The sequence below is a fragment of the Odocoileus virginianus genome, chromosome 26, assembly GCF_023699985.2.
Source record: "Odocoileus virginianus isolate 20LAN1187 ecotype Illinois chromosome 26, Ovbor_1.2, whole genome shotgun sequence".
NCBI classification, from domain to species: domain Eukaryota; kingdom Metazoa; phylum Chordata; class Mammalia; order Artiodactyla; family Cervidae; genus Odocoileus; species Odocoileus virginianus.
The window spans coordinates 9,675,030-9,696,884 of record NC_069699.1 but is presented as its reverse complement, the minus strand read 5'-3'; the positions used below and the strand labels follow the sequence as shown (position 1 = coordinate 9,696,884).

Sequence of the window (21,855 nt, the reverse complement as noted above, 5' to 3'; positions counted from 1 at the left end):
TGCATTGGGAGGATGGAGCCTTAGCTCTTGATTCTGTGAAGAATCAAGCTTTTGATTCTGTCCGAACCCAGGTCCATTGTCACATAGATTTGTAATCTTGTGTTTAATTTCTGCAGCTGCCTTTCAAAGCTTGCCTTGGATAATTGCAGCAGTGAAGTTTTCTCTTTTGAAAAAAGAGTAATTCTCTGTCAAAAGTTCTTAGAGGACTAAGCCAAAAGTGAGAAGAGGAAGCTTTCTCAGTCTCTGGGAACCCGCCTGTGGGGAGGTGGGCACTGGAGGGAGGTGGGAGGGGGGGTGAGCATCAGATGAGAGTGAGGTGAGCACACTCGGGTCACCGTCATGACCGGAGAGAACAGGGGCTTTCCCCATGATGTGATGTGTTACCCAGAAACCCCTTGCCATGACCAGGAGCAGAACCAGAGATTGTCCCCCCCACCCCCACAGTCGTGGGGGTACCAGGCAGATCCCGGGGGCCCTGCTGGGACCACACTGAGGCTGTGTTCCCAAGGGGCCACTAGAGAGGAAAGTCTGGCCTTGGGGCTGCTCTGAACACAGGGGGCGTTTCTAGGGGTGCTGAGGGCACAGGGGCCAGGCTGGGATGCCTCCAGCATCCACAAGGCTCGGGAGCCAGGACAGGGTAACAGAGACCAGGGAGAGAAAAGCTGAGGTCGCTGGTAATCTCTGGGCACTCTGAAAGATCACCGGGCTCATTTCTGGGATTAGGATTATGGGTGGTTGTTTTTTTTTTTTTTTCTTTATATTTTCCAATTTTTCTCAAGGGAACAGTAAAAAAGTGGTGCATTCTATTTAAAAACAGATCAACTCCTTTAGGATTAACATAGACATGCCCCAGGATGGCCACTCTTAACAATTGAGTTTTCCAAGGATCTGTGATCTAGAATGGGGATCTTATCCAGACTCTCCTTGGAGCCTGGAAGAGCAGCCCTGTCCCACCCACGCGCGTGGCTGATTCCCCGGAAGGCCAGGCTTGGCAGAGGCAAGCAGTGTCCCCAGCATTGGGAGCTGAGCTGCTGTTTCTAACTTTGCAGCCCCGGTGAGGCCTGGGGGGAGGAGCCCCAGCCTTCAGGAAGCCCCTGCCAGACCCACTTGAACCTCCCCAAGGGACCAGTTTTTCGTACCCGGAAGAGCCTTATCCCAGGTTACTGCTTCCATACTCTTTCCAGACACAAATGAAAGCTGCTGCTCCCAAAGTAGAGACTCTTTATTATAAACCTAGGATACAGAAGGGGGCAATTACAAACAGAAGCCTTTCTCAGCTCTCTTTGACCTTCTCAATGAATAGAAACAGGTTTGAAAGATAACCTTTTTGAAATTGTTATGTAAAATATTCCCCAATATAAAAGGGGATAGGCACCTGGTAGCTAAGTGCTTCATGAAAATCATGCAGAGTGGGGCCTCCAGACCCTCCTGAGACCCCGAGGGAAGGTGCTTTGCCCCCAGCCCTCACTGAAGGTAGAGCAGAGAAGACATACATTTGCTTTTAGATTTAGGGTCCTGGGTTCCATCCTGGGACAGAAACCTGAGACCATGACAGTTTCTCCTTGAAGGAGAGGTGAAGAGAAAAGAACAGACAAATCTCCCAAAGAGAGAAAAACAGCTGTCGCAGCTAACCTGTTGTGTGAGTTCAACAGCTCTTTTCCTTGCTCTGCGCTTCACTGAAGGTGTAAATGCTGGTAGAGTGGGTCCTTTGCAGAATCTGGTTCCCATGAAAAAGGAAAACAGAAAAAGAATACAAGAGTGTCCCATCTTGGTCCGGGGTTAGGATCCCCTTGTGGTGGGACTATCCCACCAGCTGTTTCTGGGAGCTGTACCCAGGGAAATGTGTGCATGAAGATGCCTGTATGTATGTGCATGAGAGTGCCAGCGCATGTATCCATGTGTCTTGGCATGTGAGCTTGTATGTGTCCATGTGCCCACAAGCTTCGGGGTAGGAGGCTCTTGGGTGGTCCCTGTAAACTAGTTCCAGCAAACAATTTGGTAAGGCAGTTAAGCAACAGAAGACTGGTGGGAAAGTTCTCCCTGTGAGTGCGCCCAGGAAAGAAAGACTTCCTGCCCACACCACCATGATGACCTAGCCCGAGAAACCAAACTTGATGGAGAGGCCAGAAGTCAGGATCCTGTATCGTGCAGGGCAGAGCTGAGAACCACAGGCACTCAACAGGTGGAAGTGAAAGGCAGCCCCAGAAGCACAGGCCAGACTCTTGGGGACTTACCACATTGAAAGTGGGCAGAGGCTGGGAGGAGTCAAAAAGGCAGATGAGAGGTGGACCCTTGGGGGATCAGGCTCAATGCAGGATCTCCCTATGCTGGGCCAGCCTGCTTCGCCATCTGTCCCCTGGTGCAGGGGGAAGTGGGGTGTGAGGTGTGGGGCCCCGGAGCACTGTGGAAGCAGATGCGCAGCAGCATCCTGGTCCCAGCAGTGGCCAGCTGGCTCTCAACCAGGAGACTCAAAACAGTGCTTCACCATTTCCCACAATGATTCAAACACAGCGACTGCCTGTTCCCCCCACCCTGCTTAGTTCTCAGGCAGAGAAACTGAGGCCCAAGACGGATGGAGGGGTCAGAGCTGGCGCTTCTGGTCTTCCGCTGAGCCCCAGCTGCCTCGGGTTTCCACCATCCTGGCTGATGATCCAGCAAGTGGGCGTGCCACCTGTTCTATGCAGGACATGAGAGGTGCTGTCCAGATATGGACCATGGCTGCAGCTGTGTCCGTGGAGCAGGCATGTCCAGGGATCGAGAGGCCAGCGGAGCACAGATCCCCCTACAACCGCAGGTGGAGGCAGGGGTAGAAGGACATGTACAGGCACACAGAGGCACGCACTCCCAGGGGCTGAGGCAGTTCAGGGCATGGACAGGGCCTTGGCGAGGCGAGTCCAGAACCAGTTCTGGGTGCAGGGGTTGGTATAGTCACAGACTGTGATGAAGCGCAGGATGCTGGGGAACTCTTTCTTCATCGGCTTGTACTTGATGGGGATCAGTCGCTTCTGGTGGGCACCTGCAAGCCAGAGGGGGCAGAGCTTGCTCCAGGCTCCCCGCCATCACGGGGCTGGACCAGTCCTCCAGTCAGGGGTTAACAAAAGCCCTTTCCCAATAAGCACCCCCGGTGCCTATTCACCCACACAAAGGGCACTCTTGTGCACACGCACTTAGGTGTGCAGAGACCTGCCTGAGTTCCCTGATGCTACATCCATGGCCCTTGGCGAGGGACAGCTGGCATCTTGAGGCCCTGCCCACTGCTCTGTGGCAAGGGCAGGGCTGAGCTCACCTGGAGAGAGGCTGAGTGCAAACTTAGTCTGGAAGTCACATTCCTTGCTTTGCAGGTATTCGTCGGAGACAACCACCACCATCCGACGGCACCTAGGGGAGAGTGGGCAGGCTACAGGCACTGTGGTGACCCACCCGGGGACAGCCTTGGAGGATCCCACTGTGCCAGGCCAGACAGGGGCCGGCCGGGAGGACCCCAGCATGGAGATCCCTGGCAGGGCTTTGCACACCCACCCACTTGCCCCGCAGCCACATAGCCAACCTCTTCTCAATGAGTTCACTGGCGATGGACCAGACACAGGTGCCAGGCAGGACGTCACGGTCAGACACACACAACTTCAGCCGATAGTTTGTCTGTTCCAGCTGCCGGATCATCTCGTGGACAAACTCAATATCGCTGGGGCAGTAGCAGATGAAGGCATCAAAACACTCGGGCTTTTGCCCTGGGTGCGGAGCACAATGGGGATGGTCAGAGCCCTCCAGGAAGGCTGGGGATGAGCCCAGCCAGGTGCCCCCTGCCTAAGCGACCCTGGTCCTGGATCCTACACAATCGAACAATGAGTGCCTCCTCTCCACCCCAGGCCAAGCCCTATGTTAGCCACGAGCTAGACACATCACTTCTCATACTTGAAGCCAGAGGTTAGACTATTACTATCCCCATTTCTTAGGAAACTGAAGCTCAGAGAGATTAAGTGACTTGCCCAAGGTGCCACAACCCATCTGCTTCCAACACTCATGCTCTTAACACCACAATGTCCCATGGCCCAGAGGGGCAGGACTGGGCCCTTACCCAGGGGGTCATCGCGAATGGTGATGCCTGCCATGTCATTTATCCGAGGGATGCTGCTGTCTATAGAGTCCACCTGTAAAGGCTTCTCAGATGCCTCCTGCTGCTGCTTCAGAATATACTTTTGGCAATCCTCCTCTGTAGGGAAGAGACAAGGTGTGGCCAGCTTCCCAAGGGTACCCCATGCCTTTACTCACAGTCAGGATCCAGCCCCAGCCCCACCTTCCTGGCTGTGTTGTGCCCCAGGGCTTCTCCAGCCCACTGGTGCCATCCACAGTTCAACAGCTCTGAAAAGGAGAGCTCCCATCTGGCTCTGGCCATCCTAAAAGGATGTCACTGGTGTTCCGGTTATGAGAGAAGCCATCAAGGTCAGGCTCGTGCCTCTGACCCATTTCCTGCCCCCACCCCACCCCACCCCTGCCTCTTAAGGCTCCTGAGAATTAAACCCAAGGTCTCCTTCTAGGATCCACTGCTGATACGAGCAGAGCATGAAAGAAGCGCTCAAGAGACCTGGTGTTTATATGCAGCAAGGGCAGCAGCCCCAACCAAACAAGGTATGCCCGTCTGTGGGCCACTGTCCCCATGCCCGTGCAAGTATATTGTATGTCAGAAAGTGGCAGGACAGGGTGCATTGTCTAGGGGCCTGAGATTTCCAAGGCTGTCAGCTTTCAGCCCCTTCCCTGCCTATTGCTCTGCTTGAAGCAGTCCCAAGCCCCCCAGAGAGGACCCGGATTCTGACTCCTGGTCCTGTGTGAGAGCTTTGGTCTTAGTGGTTTCCTTGTGCTTTTCGGGGCCTTCGCCTCCCTTCTCCAGCCCCTGTCATCCCCGATATTGAAAGAGGGAACTAGTCTTGCGCGGTTTCCCCTCTGCGGTTTGTCTCCAATGTCTCCCTTGCTACCCACAAAGTACCCCGCCACCCCGCCGCCTCCAAGGAGGGATGGGTCCCTCCAAGGAGGGACCAGTGAGGCTCAGGTCCTACATCCCCCGCTCCCACGTCGGATGTGAAGCCGGAAAGGGAGCTTCCTCACCGATGCTGGGTCCCAGTTCCATCAGCACGTCTTCGCGGCCGAGCTTGGCGAGCAGCTCGAGCAGACGGCCCACTGAGGCGCCCGGACGTCTCTGCCAGTCGTCCAGCAGCCTGCTAGTGGGGTCGGCGTACTTCTCCAGCTGCTGGATCTCCAAGTACTCGAAGTCCATCGCCTCCGCCAGCACGGTCCAGTCTGCCGCCACCGGCGCCCGCACGTTTAGGAAGAGCGACAGGCGGCGCCGCACTCGCACGTTGAGCGCTGCCAGGGGCAGGGAGGACATGGAAGCGGCCGGGAGAGCGGACTCCGCACCGCGGACTCCTTCAGCCATGGCGGGCTACCTCGGGAGCCGCCGCGCAGTCGAGTCGCGTTGTGGGCCTGCGCTTCCTCCTTCCCCTTCGGCCACCCCGCCCACCTGGTCCCGCCCCGCCGGTCTCTCTTTCCGAGAAGCACCGCCCTGCCCTACAATCAGGAGCCCCAGTAGATGTGCGGAGGCGGGGGGCGCCCCATCACTGCCTTCGAGATCTCGGGGGGCCGGGGATGTGGGGACCCGGAACCTGCCTTTTGAGGTGTTCTGAGCTCCACCTATCTGTCCACTAGGGTCTGGCGCGGCAGTGGGACGATGACCTTATTTCCGTGTTTATAGGAGAGACGGGACTTAATCTTTGGGAGGTCGGGGAGTTACCTTCATTCCACCGGGGATCTGAGGGGTTCAGGCGGTGCCGCGCTCGAGGATGGCGGGGAGGGGGCACAGTAACATGCCTCGGTTCTGCCTCCCTCCACCCCCCCCCGCAATTTGGGGGCGCACTCCTGCCCATAGGACTTTGGGGACTCCCTGGCTGTACACTCGGAGATGGAGGAGGGAAGGGGCATATTTGCCTTCTGGCGCCAGAGGCATGCCACAGCCATGCCCTTCAAAAGTGGGGAACACAACCCCTCCCTCCGTGTTTGAGGGTAACAGTACACCCCGGCCTTAGGTGTCTTAGAAGAATCCCAGTACTACCCTCTGGGGTCTAGGGGAAAACATTGACATTGGGAGTCAAGCGGGCACCTAGCTTTGCTCTTTAGGGGGCAGGGGACACCTCCTGACCTGGGGAGCTTTGGTTCATTCACTCATTCAGTAGGTATTTGTTGATCACCTACTAAGTGTCAAGTATATTTCAAGCACTTAGGATACAAAGTCTTTCCCTACCTTGGTGGAAACCCCAATCTAGTGGGGTTCATTCAGTTCAGTTCAGTCACTCAGTTGTGTCCGACTCTTTGCGACCCCATGAATCGCAGCACACCAGGCCTCCCTGTCCATCACCAACTCCTGGAGTTTACTCAAACCCATGTCCATCAAGTCGGTGATGCCATCCAACCATCTCATCCTCTGTCACCCCCTTCTCCTCCTGCCCCCAATCCCTCCCAGCATCAGGGTCTTTTCCAATGAGTCAACTCTTCGCATGACGTGGCCAAAGTACTGAAGTTTCAGCTTCAGCATCAGTCCTTCCAATGAACACCCAGGACTGATCTCCTTTAGGATGGACTGGTTGGATCTCCTTGCAGTCCAAGGGACTCTCAAGAGTCTTCTCCAACACCACAGTTCAAAAGCATCATTTTTCGGCGCTCAGCTTTCTTCATAGTCCAACTCTCACATCCATATGTGACCACTGGAAAAACCGTAGCCTTGACCAGATGGAACTTTGTTGGGAAAGTAATGTCTCTGCTTTTTAATATGCTATCTAGGTTGGTCATAACTTTCCTTCCAAGGAGTAAGCGTCTTTTAATTTCATGGCTGCAATTACCATCTGCAGTGATTTTGGAGCCCAGAAAAATAAACTCTGACACTTTTTCCACTGTCTCCCCATCTATTTCCCATGAGGTGATGGGACCGGATGCCATGATCTTGGTTTTCTGAATGTTAAGCTTTAAGCCAACTTTTTCACTCTCCTCTTTCACTTTCATCTAGTGGGGTAGGTGGGCACTAACCCCAAATTGACTGTAAAATTTGTTTTTTAAAAATGTGTATGTCTGTATATGGCTCTTTCTCCAGATAAGGGAGTCCTGTCACATCTTGGCAACTCTGTACAATCCATTCTCCTGCCACCCCAGAATCCCAAATTCCCTCAGTCGTCTCGAAAGACTTCCCAGGCGAGCCCAAGCGCGTCAAGGTAGGCTGTGGGGCACCTCGGAATTATCTCGGTCTCCCAGCCTGGGGGAGACATCAGAGAAGGTTAGGAAGGGAGAAGAGGAATAAGAGGCCCCGGCGCCTCTTTCCCAGGTAGGAAACTGTAGGCAGCGCTCCTGACAAACCCGCCATCTGTTTGGTGGCGGGCAGTGGGCAGGGTTGTAGGGAAAGGAACCCCCGGCAATGGTGAAATTTTCTTCAAGAAACGAAAGGTGCCCCTGCAAACACGCCCTGGGGTTTGGCAGTAGGCGGGGCTGCAAGTGGAAAGGATTCCTGTTGGCGTTTCTGGGCGAGGCTTCAGAAAACTCCACCTCCCGGTTGGCAGGCCTAGGCTACTGTGGGCGGGGCTTTGAGTGAAAAGACCCTCTGGTGTCTAACTTTGGGAAGCTAGGCTTGAGGCTTGGGGCGGGACCTCAGGCAGGCTCGCCAACCAGAGGTTGGCTGAAGCGGGGAGATGGGCGGGACTTTTAGAGGGACAGGCCAGTCAGACCAGTAGGTCTGTGGGTGGGACTTAGATTTCGGTGGGTCAGAGGTAAGGTTCAGCGCCTGCGTGGGCCACGGTCTGTCGGTTGCTGCCCTCTCTTCCTGGCTGGTTGAGGGTTTCCCTGGCCGAGCTGCGCAATGCGGAGGCTGCAGGTGGTGCTGGGTCACCTGAAGGGCCGGCCCGCTTCGGACCCGGAGCCGCAGGCCGCCCCGTGTTGGAGCGGTGCGCGGCGGGCGTCCGCAGAGGATGTCGTGGTGGTGCACGGGCGGCGCACGGCCATTGGCCGCTCGGGCCGCGGCGGCTTCAAGGTGAGGCACCTGGGCTCGAGAGTCAGGTGTGAGATGGAGGCCCTGGGTGGGCTGGGGTCTGGCTCCTCTGTTCGTTTCCCTTCGGCGTCGGTGGCGGCTCTGCGCCCGAGCTGTAACCGCTTTGTCCCTTTGGGGAAGGGCGAGGCTGTGGGAGCTGGGGTCCTGACCCGGGATCCTAGTGGTCGCCCTTTCGGCTGTAGGATACCACCCCCGACGAGCTTCTCTCCGCCGTCATGACCGCGGTTCTCAAGGACGTCAAGCTGAGCCCGGCCCAGCTGGGAGATATCTGCGTGGGTGAGTGCACTACCCTGGCCCTGCGCTCGATCCTCGCCTTCCCATCCCGTCAACGCCCTCCTCATACACCGCCCTCCATTCAGGCGCTTTCCAGGCCTCTTCAGTGAGGGGAATGGCGACGGACTGCACGCAGATAAGTGTAATCGTCTCTTAGGGCTATAGACTCCACCACCCCTCCCACCCTCGCGTCCAGGCACTTTTTGTGCCGGCTCCAAGCACATTCTTCATATTAAGTATGATAGGAAGTAGGAATCGCAAGAGACAAACATTTCCACGCTAGAGTCTTGGTGCCAGGGTTTGAGAACACTCTAAGAGACAGGAGACTGGGTTTCTCTACCCATCCTGATGTACTGTCTATGCCAGGGTAGAACAGAAGGAGCATCGAAAAACCATCAAAGTCCAGCTTTGCAGTTGAAAATAGAGCAACTGCCTGGGGGATTTGCCGTAGAGCTTGGACCTGAATCTAGGGCCTCTTGACCTTTAGTCTAATCTTCCCCCACCTCTGCTTCCCACCTTAGCGCAGAACCTAACATTTTATAGTAAGAGTCTCATCACAGAGGTGCCACCCCTAGGTGGGGGATCACTGTTCAACCCCTGGAGTGAAGTAGGTGGAGGCCACTCACGGAGGTGTGCATTTTCAGAAACACTTTCCTAACTGACAGGACTGCCTCCTTTGACTTCAAGCTTTGCACTACATTCTTCTTTCCATGTTACCTTTAAAGGCAGGTGACCTACCCAGAGTGTGCTGATTTGGAAAAGCAGGGTGCATGGGCAGGGGGTCGTGGACCTCTCAGGGACTGGATCTAGTGTCTGACCAGGATACACTGCTGTGTAGCTGGCTCAGCCTGCTCCAGACCTTGACATTTCAGTGGTTCTGAAGGAGGATTTTGGAATGCCCCCTCTCTGGTCATCACAGCCGTACCTTAGTGCCCAGAGCACCTCCTGGCACTGACTAGAGCTTTGTTGTCCACAGGAAATGTGCTTCAGCCTGGGGCCGGAGCGGTCATGGCCCGAATCGCCCAGTTTCTGAGGTAAACTTTTCTAGTTCTTGCTCTTCGTTGGTTATTCAGACTCTTGCTTGGGCTCCCGCCCCAGAGAACTCAGCCTGCTGGTGGGAGAAGATCAGGGTCTGGTGGACTCCAGACACAGCCAGGATGCTTGGCACCCTGTTTTTCTGGATGCTGCCTTTCCCCTACTTTGAAAGGAGGGTGTGTTTACTGGTGCGGATCCAGGACAAATAGCCTTTGGGCCTGGAGCAGAAAGTTTGCTGTGGCCCAGTCTTTCTTAAGCCTAAATCAGCTTTTTGCTTTGGCTTTTGTAAGTGTCAACTCTGCCCTTTTGTCAGGTAAATATCCAGATTGGCTCACTGAAGAGAGACTCTGAGCTTTTGAAATGCTAGTTGAGCAAGCTGGCATCTCCAAAGCAGAGCCCATCCACAGAGACTTGGGAATGGGCCAGAACCCAGGGGTTGCCCAGAAGATATTCGCCCTGGTGAATTGCCCTGGTGAATTGCCCTTTACCCCTTGTCCTAGGATGGGGGAGGAGCTTTAAATTATTTTCATGTGTAGATTTAAGAACCACTTAGCTCTCTAATCCCAGTTGCATGGAGAAGCAATAATAGGGACGTGAACTAGTGAAGGAACAGGAAAAATGAGAAAAGATGTGGAGACTAGGAGACATTTTCAGACTGCTTACCTAGAGTTCAGAAGATTCCTTGCTCTGGCTCCAGATTTGCCTTTCCGTCTTATCTACATGCCACCCTGTCTGCCCACTTCTTTCCCTAAGCTGGTCAGTCTGTCCCCATGTAGTACTGTCCCCGCCGCCCTTCTCCTCGCTGGTTAAACTCTGCCCAAACAGTGTCACCATTTTCACCAGACTTCCCTGAGCACCCAGGCTTAGCAAGAGGGCCCCTTCTTTTCCAGTCTGCTGGCTATGTGCTTCCTTTTGATGGGCTGTGCTGTCTTGCTGTGTTGCTGTAGATGCGGCTAGTTAATTCACTTTCTGTATGTGGTCGGGCGTCCTCTCGGGTGCTGTATTATAAAGCATGTCAGCATCCCTCACACTGAGTCGGTGTTTACCGAACACTGGGTGGATTGGGTGAAGGGGCGATAACTAAGTAGTAGGGTGTTAGGGGACCTGGGAAAGGTAAACAGGCTCCAGGTGCCTAGGACATTCTCCACCCAAGAAGGTCTCAGCAAATCCTGGCCTGGACACCAGTCCAGAGGTTGCCAGCTCTGGTTACACGCTAGAATTAGCAGGGTACTTTCACCCCGAGGTTCTGAGTCCATAGGTCTCAGGATTTGCCCAGGACTTTGTGCCCATGGCCAGCCCAGGTTACATTAGCAGAGGTGGCTCCACCAGCTTCTGGGGCTGAAACCAGTGTGAAGCCTGGGGGGACCCACCAGAAGGAGGGGTGTTGGAATACCTAGTACCTGGCAGGGTTCTTTGTTCAGCTGGGAACAGGCTTTCCACAGAGAATGGTGGGAGCATAAAGGCTGAGAGTACGGATGGTTTCTGACCTCATATTTTAGACATTCTGTTTAAATTGAAGCATAGTTGATTTACAATGTTGTATTTCTATTGTATAGCAAAATGATTCAGTTACACACACACACACACATATATACACATACACACATTGTTTTTTAAAAAATATCCTTTTCCATTATGGTTTATCACAGGATAGTGAATATAGTTCCCTGTGCTATATGGTAGGACGTTGTTGTTTATCCATTTTTATATAATAGTTTGGATCTGTCAACCCCGAACTCCCATGCCATCCTTCCCCTAATCACTGCCCCCACACAAGTCTGTTTTCTGTGAGTCCATTTCTGTTTTGTAGATGAGCTCATTTGTGTCATATTTTAGATTCCACATGTGAGTGACATCGTAAATTTGGCTTTCTTTGACTGCACTCTGTGACAGTCTCTCTCTAGGTCCATCCGCGTCGCTTCATATGGCGTTATTTCATTCTTTCTATGGCTGAGTAGTATTCCGTTGTATATACCTACCACATTGTCTTCATCCACTCCTCTGTTGATGGCCGTTTCCATTGCTCCTTGGCTATTGTAAATGGTGCTGCAGTGCACACTGGGATATATGTATCTTTCTGAATTGTAGTTTTGAATGGATGTAGGCCCAGGAGTGGGATTACTCAATCACATGGCAAGGCTATTTTTAGCTTTTTGAGTACCCTCCATACTGTTTTCCCTGGTGGCTGCACCAGGGTACATTCCCACGAACAATGTAGGAGGGTTCTGTTTTCTGCACACCCTATCCAGGATTTGTTATTCGTAGACTCTTAAAATTTTAATGTTTTATTTTATATTGGAGTACAGTTGATTTACAATGCTGTGCTCGTTTCAGGTGTATAGCAAAGTTATTCAGTTATACATATAAATATATTCATTCTTTTCCCATATTACTGAGTTAAGTTCCCTGTGCTATATAGTAGGCCCTTGATGATGTATCTATTTTATATATAGTAGTATATATATGTTAATCCCAAACTCCTAATTTATCCCTCCCCCCACCTTTCTCCTTTGGTAACCATAAATTTGTGTTCTAAGTATGTTTCTGTTTTGTAAATAGGTTCATTTGTATCACTTTTGTAGATTCCATATTTAAGTGATATCATATATTTGTCTTTCTCTGTCTGACTGACTTAGTATGATCATCTCTAGGTCTGTCCATGCTGCTGCAACTGGGATTATTTTGTTCTTTTTTTGTGGCTGAATAGTATTCCATCGTATATATGTACCACATCTTCACCCACTCCTCTGATGATGGACATTTTGGTGGCCTCCATGTCTTGGCTAAATGTAAATAGTGCTGCAGTCAACACTGGAGTACATGTGTGTTTTTGAGTTATGGCTTTCTCCAAATATATGCCCAGGAGTGGGATTGCCAGGTCATATGTTAGCTCTGTGTTTAGTTTCTAAGAAACCACCATCCTGTTTTCCATGGTGGTTGCACCAGCTTACATTCCTGTCAACAGTGTGGGAAAGTTGCTTTTCTTCCTGTCCTCTTCAGTGTTTATTGTCTGTAGACTTTTTGATGATGGCCACTGTGACTAGTGTGAAATGATACCTCATTGTAGTAGATTTACATTACTCTATAATGAATATTGAGGTTGAGCATCCTTTCATGTGCCTCTTGGCCATCTGTACATCTTCTCTGGAGAAATGTTTATTTAGATCTTCTGCCCATTTTTTGATTGGGTTGTTTGTTTTTTTATACTGAACTGCACGGAGCTGTTTTTGTATTTTGAAGATAAATCTGTTATTGGTCACTTTGCAAATATTTTCAGCCATTCTGTGGGTTATCTTTCATTTTGTTTATGGTTTCCTTTGCTGTGCAAAAGCTTTTAAGTTTAATTTGGTCTCTCTTTCTCTTTTTTTTCTTTCTTTCTTTTTTTTTTTTTTCTTCTTTTTACTCTGGGAAGTGAATCAAAGAAAGATATTGCTGTGATCTATGTCAGAGAGTATTCTGCCTGTATTTTCCTCTAAGAGTTCTGTAGCATCTGGCTTTTACAATTAGGTCTTTAATCCATTTGGGTTTATTTTTGTGTATGGTGCTAAAGAGTGTTCTAATTTCATTTTTTTATTAATACATTGAGCTGTTCAGTTTTCCAAGAACCATGTATTGAAGAGTCTGTCTTTTCTCCATTGTATATTCTTGCCTCCTTTGTCCTAGATTAGTTGACCATAGGTGTGTGGGTTTATCTCTGGATTTTCTACCCTATTCCATTGATTTGTATTTCTGTTTTTGTGCCAGTACCAAAACTGTTTTGATTATTATAGTTTTGTAATATAGTCTGAAGTTAGGGAGCCTGATTCCTCCAGCCCCATTTTTCTATTTTTTTAAATAAATCATTTTGTAGCTGGTGATACACCACACATTTATGTATTTGTTTGGCTGCACTGGGTCTTAGTTGTGGCATGTGGGATCTTTAGTTGCAGCAAGTGAACTCTCAGTCATGGCAGGCAGAATCTAGTGCCCTGAGCAGGAGTCACACCTAGGACCCCTGCACTGGGTCTAGGTTCATTTTTCTTTCTCAAGATAGCTTTGGCTATTCAGGATCTTTTGTATTTTCATACAAATCGTAAATTTTTTTTTCTCATTTGTGAAAAATGCCATTGGTAATTTGATAGGGATTGCATTGAATATGTAAATTGCTTTGGGTAGTATAGTCATTTTGATAATATTGAGTCTTATAATCCCAAAACATGGTATATCTCTCTTCTGTCTGTGTTGTCTTGAATTTCTTTCATCAGCATCTCATAGTCTTCTAAGTACAGTATAGGTCTTTTGCCTCCTTAGGTATTTTATTCTTTTTGATGTGATGGTAAATGGGATTATTTCCTTAATTTCTCTTTCTGATTTTTCATTGTTAGTGTATAGGAATGCAAAAGATTTCTGTGTATTAATTATGTATCCTGCAACCTTACTGATTCATTGATGAGCTCTAGTAGTTTTCCAGTAGAGTCTTTAGGATTTTCTGTGTATAGTATCAAGTCATCTGCAAACAGTGATAGTTTTACTTCTTCTTTTCCAACTTGGATTCCTTTTATTTCTTTTTCTTCTGTGATTACGTGGCTAGAACTTCCAAAACTATGTTGAATAAAAGTGGCAAGAGTGAGCTACTTATTTTGTTCCTGATCTTAGAGAAAATTCATTCAGTTTTTCCACTGTTGGGAATGATGTTAGCTGTGGGTTTGTCATATATGGCCTTTATTATGTTGAAGTAGGTTCCGCCAAGCCTACTTTTTGGAGAGTTTTTATCATAAATGGGTGTTGAATTTTCTCAAAAGCTTTTTTTGGATCTATCAAGATGATCATAATGGTTTTTATTCTTCAGATTGTTACTGTGGTGTGTCACATTGATTGATTTGCATATATTGAAGAATCCTTTGCATCCCTGGGATAAATTCCATTTAATCGTGTATTTATGATCCTTTTAATGTGTTGGTGAATTTGGTTTGCTAATATTTTGTTAAGGACTTTTGTGTCTGTGTTCAGCGGTGATGTTGGCTTGTAATTTTCTTTCCTTTTTTCTTTAAATATTCTCTCTCTCCAGTTTATTCTTTTTTAAAAAAATTTATTCATTACTGGACTTCCCTGCTGATCCAGTGGTTAAGAATCTGCCACTAGTGTAGGCGACACAGGTTCAATCCCTGATTCAGGAGGATCCCTTCTGTTGCAGAGGAGCTGAGCCTGAACGCTGCAAGTATTGAGCCCAGGTGTCTAAAGCCAGTGCTCTGCAACGAGAGAAGCCACGGCAATGAGAGACCTGCGTGCCGCACCTGGGAAAAGCCCCCGCTCAGCCAGAGACCCAGCGCAGCCCAGAATAATTAATTAAACAATTTGAAGATAAGTCATAAATGTTTGAAGAATTTTAGTTTGGGCTGCACTGTGTCTTCCTTGCTGCGTGCGGGCTTCTCTTTGGTTGCAGTGAGCAGGAGCTCCTCTTCATCGTGGTGCACGGGCTTCAGTAGCTGCGACTTGCAGATTCCAGAGACAGGGCTCAGTAGGTGTGGCCACGGGCTTAGTTGCCCCACGGCATGCAGAATCTTCCCGAACCAGGGGTCGAACCTGAGTCCCCCTGCATTGGCAGGTGGATTGATTTTTAACCATTGGACCACCAGGGAATTCCTGTAATTTTCTTTTTGTGGTATTTGTCTGGTTTTAGTATCAGGGTGATGGTGGTCTCATAGAATAAGCTTGGGAGCATTCCTTCCTCTGTAATTTTTTGCAAGAGTTTCAGAAGGATAGCTGCTACCTCGTAATGTTTGATAGAATTCACCTGTGAAGAATTCACTTCTGTTTGTTGGAAGTTTTTTAATCACAGTTTCAATTTCAGTACTTGTAATTGGTCTGTTTGTATTTCTCATTTCTCCCTGCTTCAGTTGGAAGGTAGTACCTTTCTAAGAATTTGTCCATTTCTTCTAGGTTGTCCATTTTATTGGTGTAAAATTGCTTGTAGTAGTCTCTTACGATCTTTTGTATTTCTTTGATATCAGCTGTAACTTTTTTCATTTCTAATTTTATTGATTGGAGCCCTCTCCCTTTTTTTCTGAGTCTAGCTAAAGGTTTATCAATTTTATCAACTTTGTTTATCTTTAAAGAATCAGCTGCTACTCTCATTGATCTTTCATATTGTTTTCTTCATCTCTGTTTCTCCTCTGATGTTTATGATTTCTTTCCTTCTACTAAGTTTGTGTTTTATTTGCTTTTCTTTCTCTAGGTGCTTTAGGCATAAGGTTAGGCTGTTTATTTGAGATTTTTCTTGTTTTCTGAGATAAGACTGTCACTGTAAACTTCCCTCTTGTAAGTGTTTTTGCTGCATTGCATAGGTTTTGGATTGCTGTGTTTTGACTGTTATTTATTTCTAGGTATTTTTAAAGTTTCTTCCTTTATCTCTTCAGTTATCTGTTGGTTGTTTAGTAACATGTTGTTTAGCCTCCATGCATTTGTGTTTTTTTACAGTTTTTCCCTGTATTTGATTTCTAATATCATAGCAATGTGGCTGGAAAAGATGCTTGATATGATTTCAATTTTCTTAAATTTACCAAGGCTTGATTCGTGGCCCCGGATGTGATCTGTCCTAGATAATGTTCCATGTGCACTTGAGAATAAAGTATATTCTGCTGTTTTTGGACTGAATGCTCTATAAATATCAATTAAGTCCATCTGATCTAATGTATCATTTAAAGCTTATGTTTCCTTACTGATTTTCTATCTGGATCATCTATCCCATTGGTGTAAGTGGGTGTTAAAGTCCCCTACTATTATTGTATTGCTGTCGATTTCCCCCCTTTTTTCTTAAAATTAAACTTTTTATTTTGAGATAGTATATTTGAGATAATCATATGCAGTTTTAACAAAGAATACAGAGACCCTCATGTACTTTTTTCCTAGCTTCACCCAGTGGGAACATTTTGAAAAACTATTGTACAATTTTCCAACCATGATATTGACATTGATACCATCAAATTACAGAACATTTCCATAGAACATTTCCATTACCATGAGGACCGTTTTATATCCACACCCACTTCCCTTCTCACTCCTCTGCTTCCTGATCCTGGCAACCACTAACCTCTTCTCTATTTCTGTAATTTTATTTCAAGAAAGGTATATAAAGGGAACCACACTGATTGTAGCCTTTTGGAATTGGCTTTTTTCACTCAGCATAATTCTTTGTAGCTTTCATTCCGATTGTTGTATCATAAGCCTGTTCCTTTTCATTGCTGAGTAATATTCCATGGTGCACGGGTAGGGCCCACCCTCCCCAGGGCTGCTGGACTGGGTAGAGAGGTTAAGAGGGAACCTGGCCTCATCTTGAGGGCCTACTGTGAGCTAGTTTGTGTCCAGCACACGGCTGGAGCTTTTAAGAAGTGGTATTGATGCATTTCCTATCTCTGTGCCTCTTACAGTCCTTCTTGGAAGTAGAACATGTGAAGTACCATAGTTGTAGAGTTTGGAGCAAAATGAATTTTGTGAACACTCTTCTTATTGCAGACAGACATCTTTGACACAATCTGGGAAACTTGAACATGGACTAAACATTACATTATTTAAGGGTTATTGTTATTTTTTGTTAGGTATGACATTGGCATGGTAGTTATATAAAAACAATGTCATTCGTTGGCTTGGCAGGTTGAATGGGTTACTAGTGAGAGGACATTGCATCTGGGATTCGCTTTAAGCACTCCAGCCTTGGGAAGGATGTGGGAGGGGTAGAAAGGAAGCACTGTTGACCAATGTTGACAATAGTGGAAGCTGGGTGATTTGTATGTGGGAGTTCATTATATTATTCTCTCTACTTCTGTGTGCATCAGGACATTTCCATAAAAAAAGGCCTTTGAGTGTGCAGTGTCACTGAACCCACGTTCTATAACTGGAGAAGGGTGATCTTGTCTTATCACAGTGTCTGGTCTGTGGCTCCTGGTGGTTTGTTTGAAGCCAGTATTTAGCAGTCGTACGCCAGGAGACTCCTGGCTGGAACCAGTGTTGTGGAATCTCTAGCTGTGAATTGTATCAGCCTTGGTCATCCTGTCCTAGTGCTGTCTGCTTTGCACGTATAATTCTGTTCTTGAGGTGCCACCAATCTCTGTGGAAAAACTGTTTGCGGCTTCACGTAAGAATTGTTGCCCAGTCTGGGGTCGGTCCTGACTCCATCCCACATCGCCGGCCGTGTGACTTGCAGCAAGTCCCATCGCCTCTCTGGCCTCAGCTGCATGGCTGTAAGAATGAAGAAACTGGCTGTGGTGTCCTGAGGGTTCAGAGTGGCAGGCAGGGTACCCTCCATATCCTGTCTGGCTTTGGAGTGGGCCATATGGGGAGGAGGGTGAGGGCGGAAGTGCTTTGGCTGACTTGACCTACCACAGCAGTTTCTGTTTCTTGAAAGCCTGCAGATGAGAAAGCTGAGGCTCAGAGAGGTTAAGTAACTTGGCCAAGGCTTCACAGTAGTGGCACTGATGGAGGGGGAGTTCGAACCTGAGACTCTCTGGTACCATGCCTGCACCACGGTGCCTCTCACAAGCAGGGCCAAGAGGACCCTCAGGAATCATGGGAGGGTTTGTCCTCCTGTGAGAGGTGGTAAGCTCCCCATCTGTGTGAGTGTGCAACCTGGTGATGGACTGTCCCCAGGGTCGGGTCAGGCTGAGGCTGCCCAGCCCCTGGCAGGCCCCTCCCATCTCCCACAGCAGTGGCCATGACCGAGATGAGTATGCTGGCACCTCAGTTTTCACTGTCGTGGCTGTTAGCATTTGCTTTAAACATTGAAGTCGTCCTGTGTTGGGTGCATATATATTTACATTGTTGTGTCTTCTTCTTGGATTGATCCCTAGATTATTATATACTGTCTTTCCTTGTCTCTTGTACCAGTCTGTGCTTAAAAGTCTAGTTTATCTGATGTGAGTATTGCTACTCCAGCTTTCTTTTGATTTCCATTCGCATGGAATATCTTTTTCCACTTCCTCGCTTTCAGGCTGTATGTGTCCCTCGGTCTGAAATGCGTCTCTTACAGAGTCTTGTTTTTGTATCCATTCAGCCGCTCTGTGTCTTTTGGTTGGAGCATTTAAATCATTTACATTTGAGGTAATTATCCATATGTGTGTTCCTATTGCCGTTTTCTTTTTTAAAATATTTTTTTATTTATTTTTGGCTACATCAAGTCTTCGTTTTGGCCAATGGAATCTTCATTGTGAAATGAGGGCTTCTCTCCAGTTGTGGTGCATGGGCTTAGTTGCCCTGTGGGACCTTAGTTCCCTGATCAGGAATCACACCCACATCCCCTGCGTTGGAAGGTGAATTCTCAAGCGCTGGGCCACCAGGGAAGTTCCGCGTCCCCACCTTATTGCCGTTTTTGTAATTGTTTTTGTTGGTCTGTTCTCTTCTCTGGTGGTTTGATGACTATCTTTAGTGTTGTGTTTGGGTTGCTTTTTCTGTGTGTGAATCTATAGTAGTTTTGGTTTGCAGTTCCCATGAGGTTTTGATATGTACAAGGTTAAGTTGCTGGTTCTTAATTTCAAATGTAGTTCCCATTTCCTTCAGTTGTACTCTCTTCTCATGATTGCTGATCTTTTTTTAAGTTCTTTTATTTATTTGGCAGTGTCGGTCCTAGTTGTGGCATGTGGGATTTTTTGTTGTGGTGCTCAGGCTCCATAGCTGGGGTGCGTGGGCCTAGTCGCTCCATGGCATGTGGGATCTTAGTTCCGGGACCACAGATTGAACTCACATCCCCTGAACTGCGAGGCGGGTCTCCAGCCACTGGACCATCACGGTTGCTGGTTTTTGACATCCTACTTGTGTGTGGACGATTTCTTATTACTTTGTTTGCTTTTATTGGAGAGCTTTCCCATTTTTTAAATTTTCTTGTTAGGGAGTTAGCTGGTTTTGTGGTGCTGAATTCTCTTAGCTTTTGCTTGTGTGTAAAGCCTTTGATTTCTCCACTGAATCTGAATGAAAACCTTGCTGGGTATTCTTGGTTGTGGGTTTTTCCTTTTCATCACTTTAAATAGATTGAGCCACTCTCTTCTGATCTGCACTGTTTCTGCTGAAATAACCTTAAAGCGGTTGATAGCCTTATGGGGATTCCTCTTGTGTGTTATTTGTTGCTTTTTTAAGTTTATTTTTTCCTGTGTTGGGTGCTGAGTCTTCACTGCTGCGTGTGGGCTTTCTCTGTTTGAGGCAAGTGGGGGCTACTCTCCAGTTGCAGCGTGCGGGCTTCTCTTGCTGTGGAGCATGGGCTCTAGGCTGCAGGCTTCAGCAGTTGTGGCACACAGCTTCAGTTGCTCCGCAGCATGTGGGATCTTCCCAGACCAGGATTGGAACCCGTGTCCCCTGCCCTGGCAGGTGGATTCCCAATCACTGGACCCCTGGGAAGCCCAGGCAGCCTTTCTTCTGATGGGCGGCTGGGGCTGTGTTCCTAGAGTTGGCTGTTTGGCCTGAGACTTTCCAGCACTGGAGCCTGCAGGTTGTTGGGTGGGCCCTGGTCTTGGTGCTGAAATGGGGACCTCCAGGGGAGCTCACACCAATCACTATTCCCTGGAGCCGGAACCTCAGCCGGCGGGCTGCAGCCACCCTGGGCCTCCCCAGGAGACCCTCGAAGACCGCTCGGGGGGCCTTGCCCAGGTTCCTGTAAAGGGGGTGCTTTAAGCTGGGCCCCGGTGCACATGAAACCGGCTGTGCGCCCTCACGGGGGTCTCTGTTCCCCCAGCCCCGTGGAGCTCCTCCCCTCAAGCCCTGCTGGCCTTCAAGGCTAAATGATCTGGGGGCTCTTCCTTCTAAGGCCAGCCCCTCAGACAGTCTTGGAGGTCTCTCTTATGTGGGAACATCCTGTGTAGTCTGCATGTGTTTAATATTTGTTGGTGCGAGAACTCTCTTTATAGTGTGTCTGTCACATCTTTCCTTAGTGTGTGCTGGCCACTGTCCCCTCTGATAGGAGGTGTGGCTGGCCTGTCAGGGCGGGGTCTGCCCCCAAGTGTTGAGCAGAGGCCCTCAGATCACTTCCTTAGCTGTGTTTGTGATATGCGGTATGAGGTAAGTGGGGCTGGAGCACTCACACTCAGAGAGAAACTACTGAGGATTCCTATTCCGGAGCTGGTCACTGTGGGTGTGCTCTCAGATGTACCTTTCTCAGATGACACCATGGCACCTCTCTCAGCCCCATCGTAACTGTGGGAACGCCGCAGCTGGCCCTGGTGTCTCTCAGGCGTTGTTTTCGCCAGGCTGCCAGCATCCATCCACTGACATGAGGGCTCAGGTTGCAGTAATTATGGATCTGGACTCCCTGGGGATGCCATGGAGCAGCTCAGACTCTGCCCTGGCCCCACCTCAGCGTGTGCATGTCCACAAAGTTCTCAGCTGCAAAAGCTAGACCTGTCTGGGCTGCAGGAGATGTTCTGCAGGCACTGTGTTCACAAAGCCCATTGTTGTTCAGCTGCTTAGGCATGTCCAACTCTTTGCGACCCCATGGACTGCACCACGCCAGGCTTTCCTGTCCTGCACTATCTCCCGGAGTTTGCTCAAACTCATGTCTATTGAATTGGTGATGCCGTCCAACCACCTCATCCTCTGTCGTCCCCTTCTCCTCCTGCCCTCAATCTTTCCCAGCATCACGGTCTTTTCCAATGAGTCTGCTCTTTTCCAATGAGTCTTTTCCAGACTCCAATGAGTCTGCTTTTCCCATCACGTGGCCAAAGTATTGGAGCTTCATCTTCAGCATCAGCCCTTCTAATGAGTATTCAGGGTTGATTTCCTTTAGGATTGACTAGTTTAATCTCCTTGTTGTCCAAGAGACTCTCTCAAGAGTCTTCTCCAGTACCACAGTTTAAAAGCATCAATTCTTTGGTGCCCAACCTTCTTTATTGTCCAACTCTCATATCTGTACATGACTACTGGGAAAACCATAGCTTTGATTATACGGATCTTTGTCAACAAAGTGATGTCTCTGCTTTTTAATATGTTGTCTAGGTTTGTCATAGCTTTTCTTCCAAGGAGTAGGTGTCTTTTATTTTTTTTTTCCTTCTTTTGAATTTTAATTTATCATAAATTCTCAAATGTAAAACTTCCTGAACCAAGAGTAGGTGTCTTTTAATTTCATGGCTACAGTCACTGTCTGTACTGATTTTGGAGCCCAAGAAAATAAAGTCTGTCACTGTTTCCATTTTTTCCCCTCTCTATTTGCCATGAAGTGATGGGTTTGAATGCCATGATCTTATTTTTTTTAATGTTGAGTTTTAAGCCAGCTTTTTCACTCTCCTCTTTCACCTTCATCAAGAGGCTCTTTAATTCCTCTTTGCTTTCTGCAATAAGGGTGGTGTCATCTGTGTATCTGAGGTTATTGATGTTTCTCCCATCAGTCTTGATTCCAGCTTGAGCTTCATCCAGCCTGGCCTTTCGCATGATGTACTCTGCATATAAATTAAATAATCCCATTGTGGGGTGTAAATCTGCTGTTGATGCAGCTCGGAGGAGATTGCAGCTCTTCATTA

At 48.5% G+C, this 21,855-nt stretch overlaps 2 protein-coding genes across 4 annotated transcripts in view; one reads left to right on the top strand and one right to left on the bottom strand.

Moving 5' to 3' along the window:
• Window positions 1–1,204: 1,204 nt before the first annotated feature.
• On the bottom strand, window positions 1,205–5,484 carry MYD88 (MYD88 innate immune signal transduction adaptor). Its single transcript, XM_020914932.2, has 5 exons — window positions 5,101–5,484; window positions 4,076–4,210; window positions 3,548–3,728; window positions 3,287–3,378; window positions 1,205–3,016 (listed from the first exon to the last, which is right to left on the bottom strand). Exons 1-5 carry the CDS (start codon window positions 5,426–5,428, stop codon window positions 2,862–2,864), a joined length of 891 nt encoding a protein of 296 aa, XP_020770591.2. The 5' UTR covers window positions 5,429–5,484; the 3' UTR covers window positions 1,205–2,861.
• Window positions 5,485–7,788: 2,304 nt separating this feature from the next.
• ACAA1 (acetyl-CoA acyltransferase 1) overlaps window positions 7,789–21,855 on the top strand; it is a 32,212-nt gene continuing 18,145 nt past the window's right edge. For 2 of the 3 annotated variants that reach the window (XM_020914923.2, XM_070455423.1), the window contains exons 1-3: window positions 7,789–8,059; window positions 8,260–8,353; window positions 9,327–9,384. In XM_020914923.2, coding sequence (XP_020770582.2) covers window positions 7,889–8,059; window positions 8,260–8,353; window positions 9,327–9,384 — 323 coding nt within the window. In that variant the 5' untranslated portion in view covers window positions 7,789–7,888. The remainder of the gene's footprint in view (window positions 8,060–8,259; window positions 8,354–9,326; window positions 9,385–21,855) is intronic. The other variant, XM_020914915.2, reaches the window with a different exon arrangement.

Excerpts from the sequence above, each read along its gene's own strand:
- MYD88 (XM_020914932.2), bottom strand. The coding sequence starts at position 5,428 with ATGGCTGAAGGAGTCCGCGGTGCGGAGTCCGCTCTCCCGGCCGCTTCC. Across the intron at positions 3,729-4,075 it reads CATTCGCGATGACCCCCTGG|GGCAAAAGCCCGAGTGTTTT; the intron begins GTAAGGGCCCAG and ends CTCCGCACCCAG. Across the intron at positions 3,017-3,286 it reads TGCACTCAGCCTCTCTCCAG|GTGCCCACCAGAAGCGACTG; the intron begins GTGAGCTCAGCC and ends TCTGGCTTGCAG.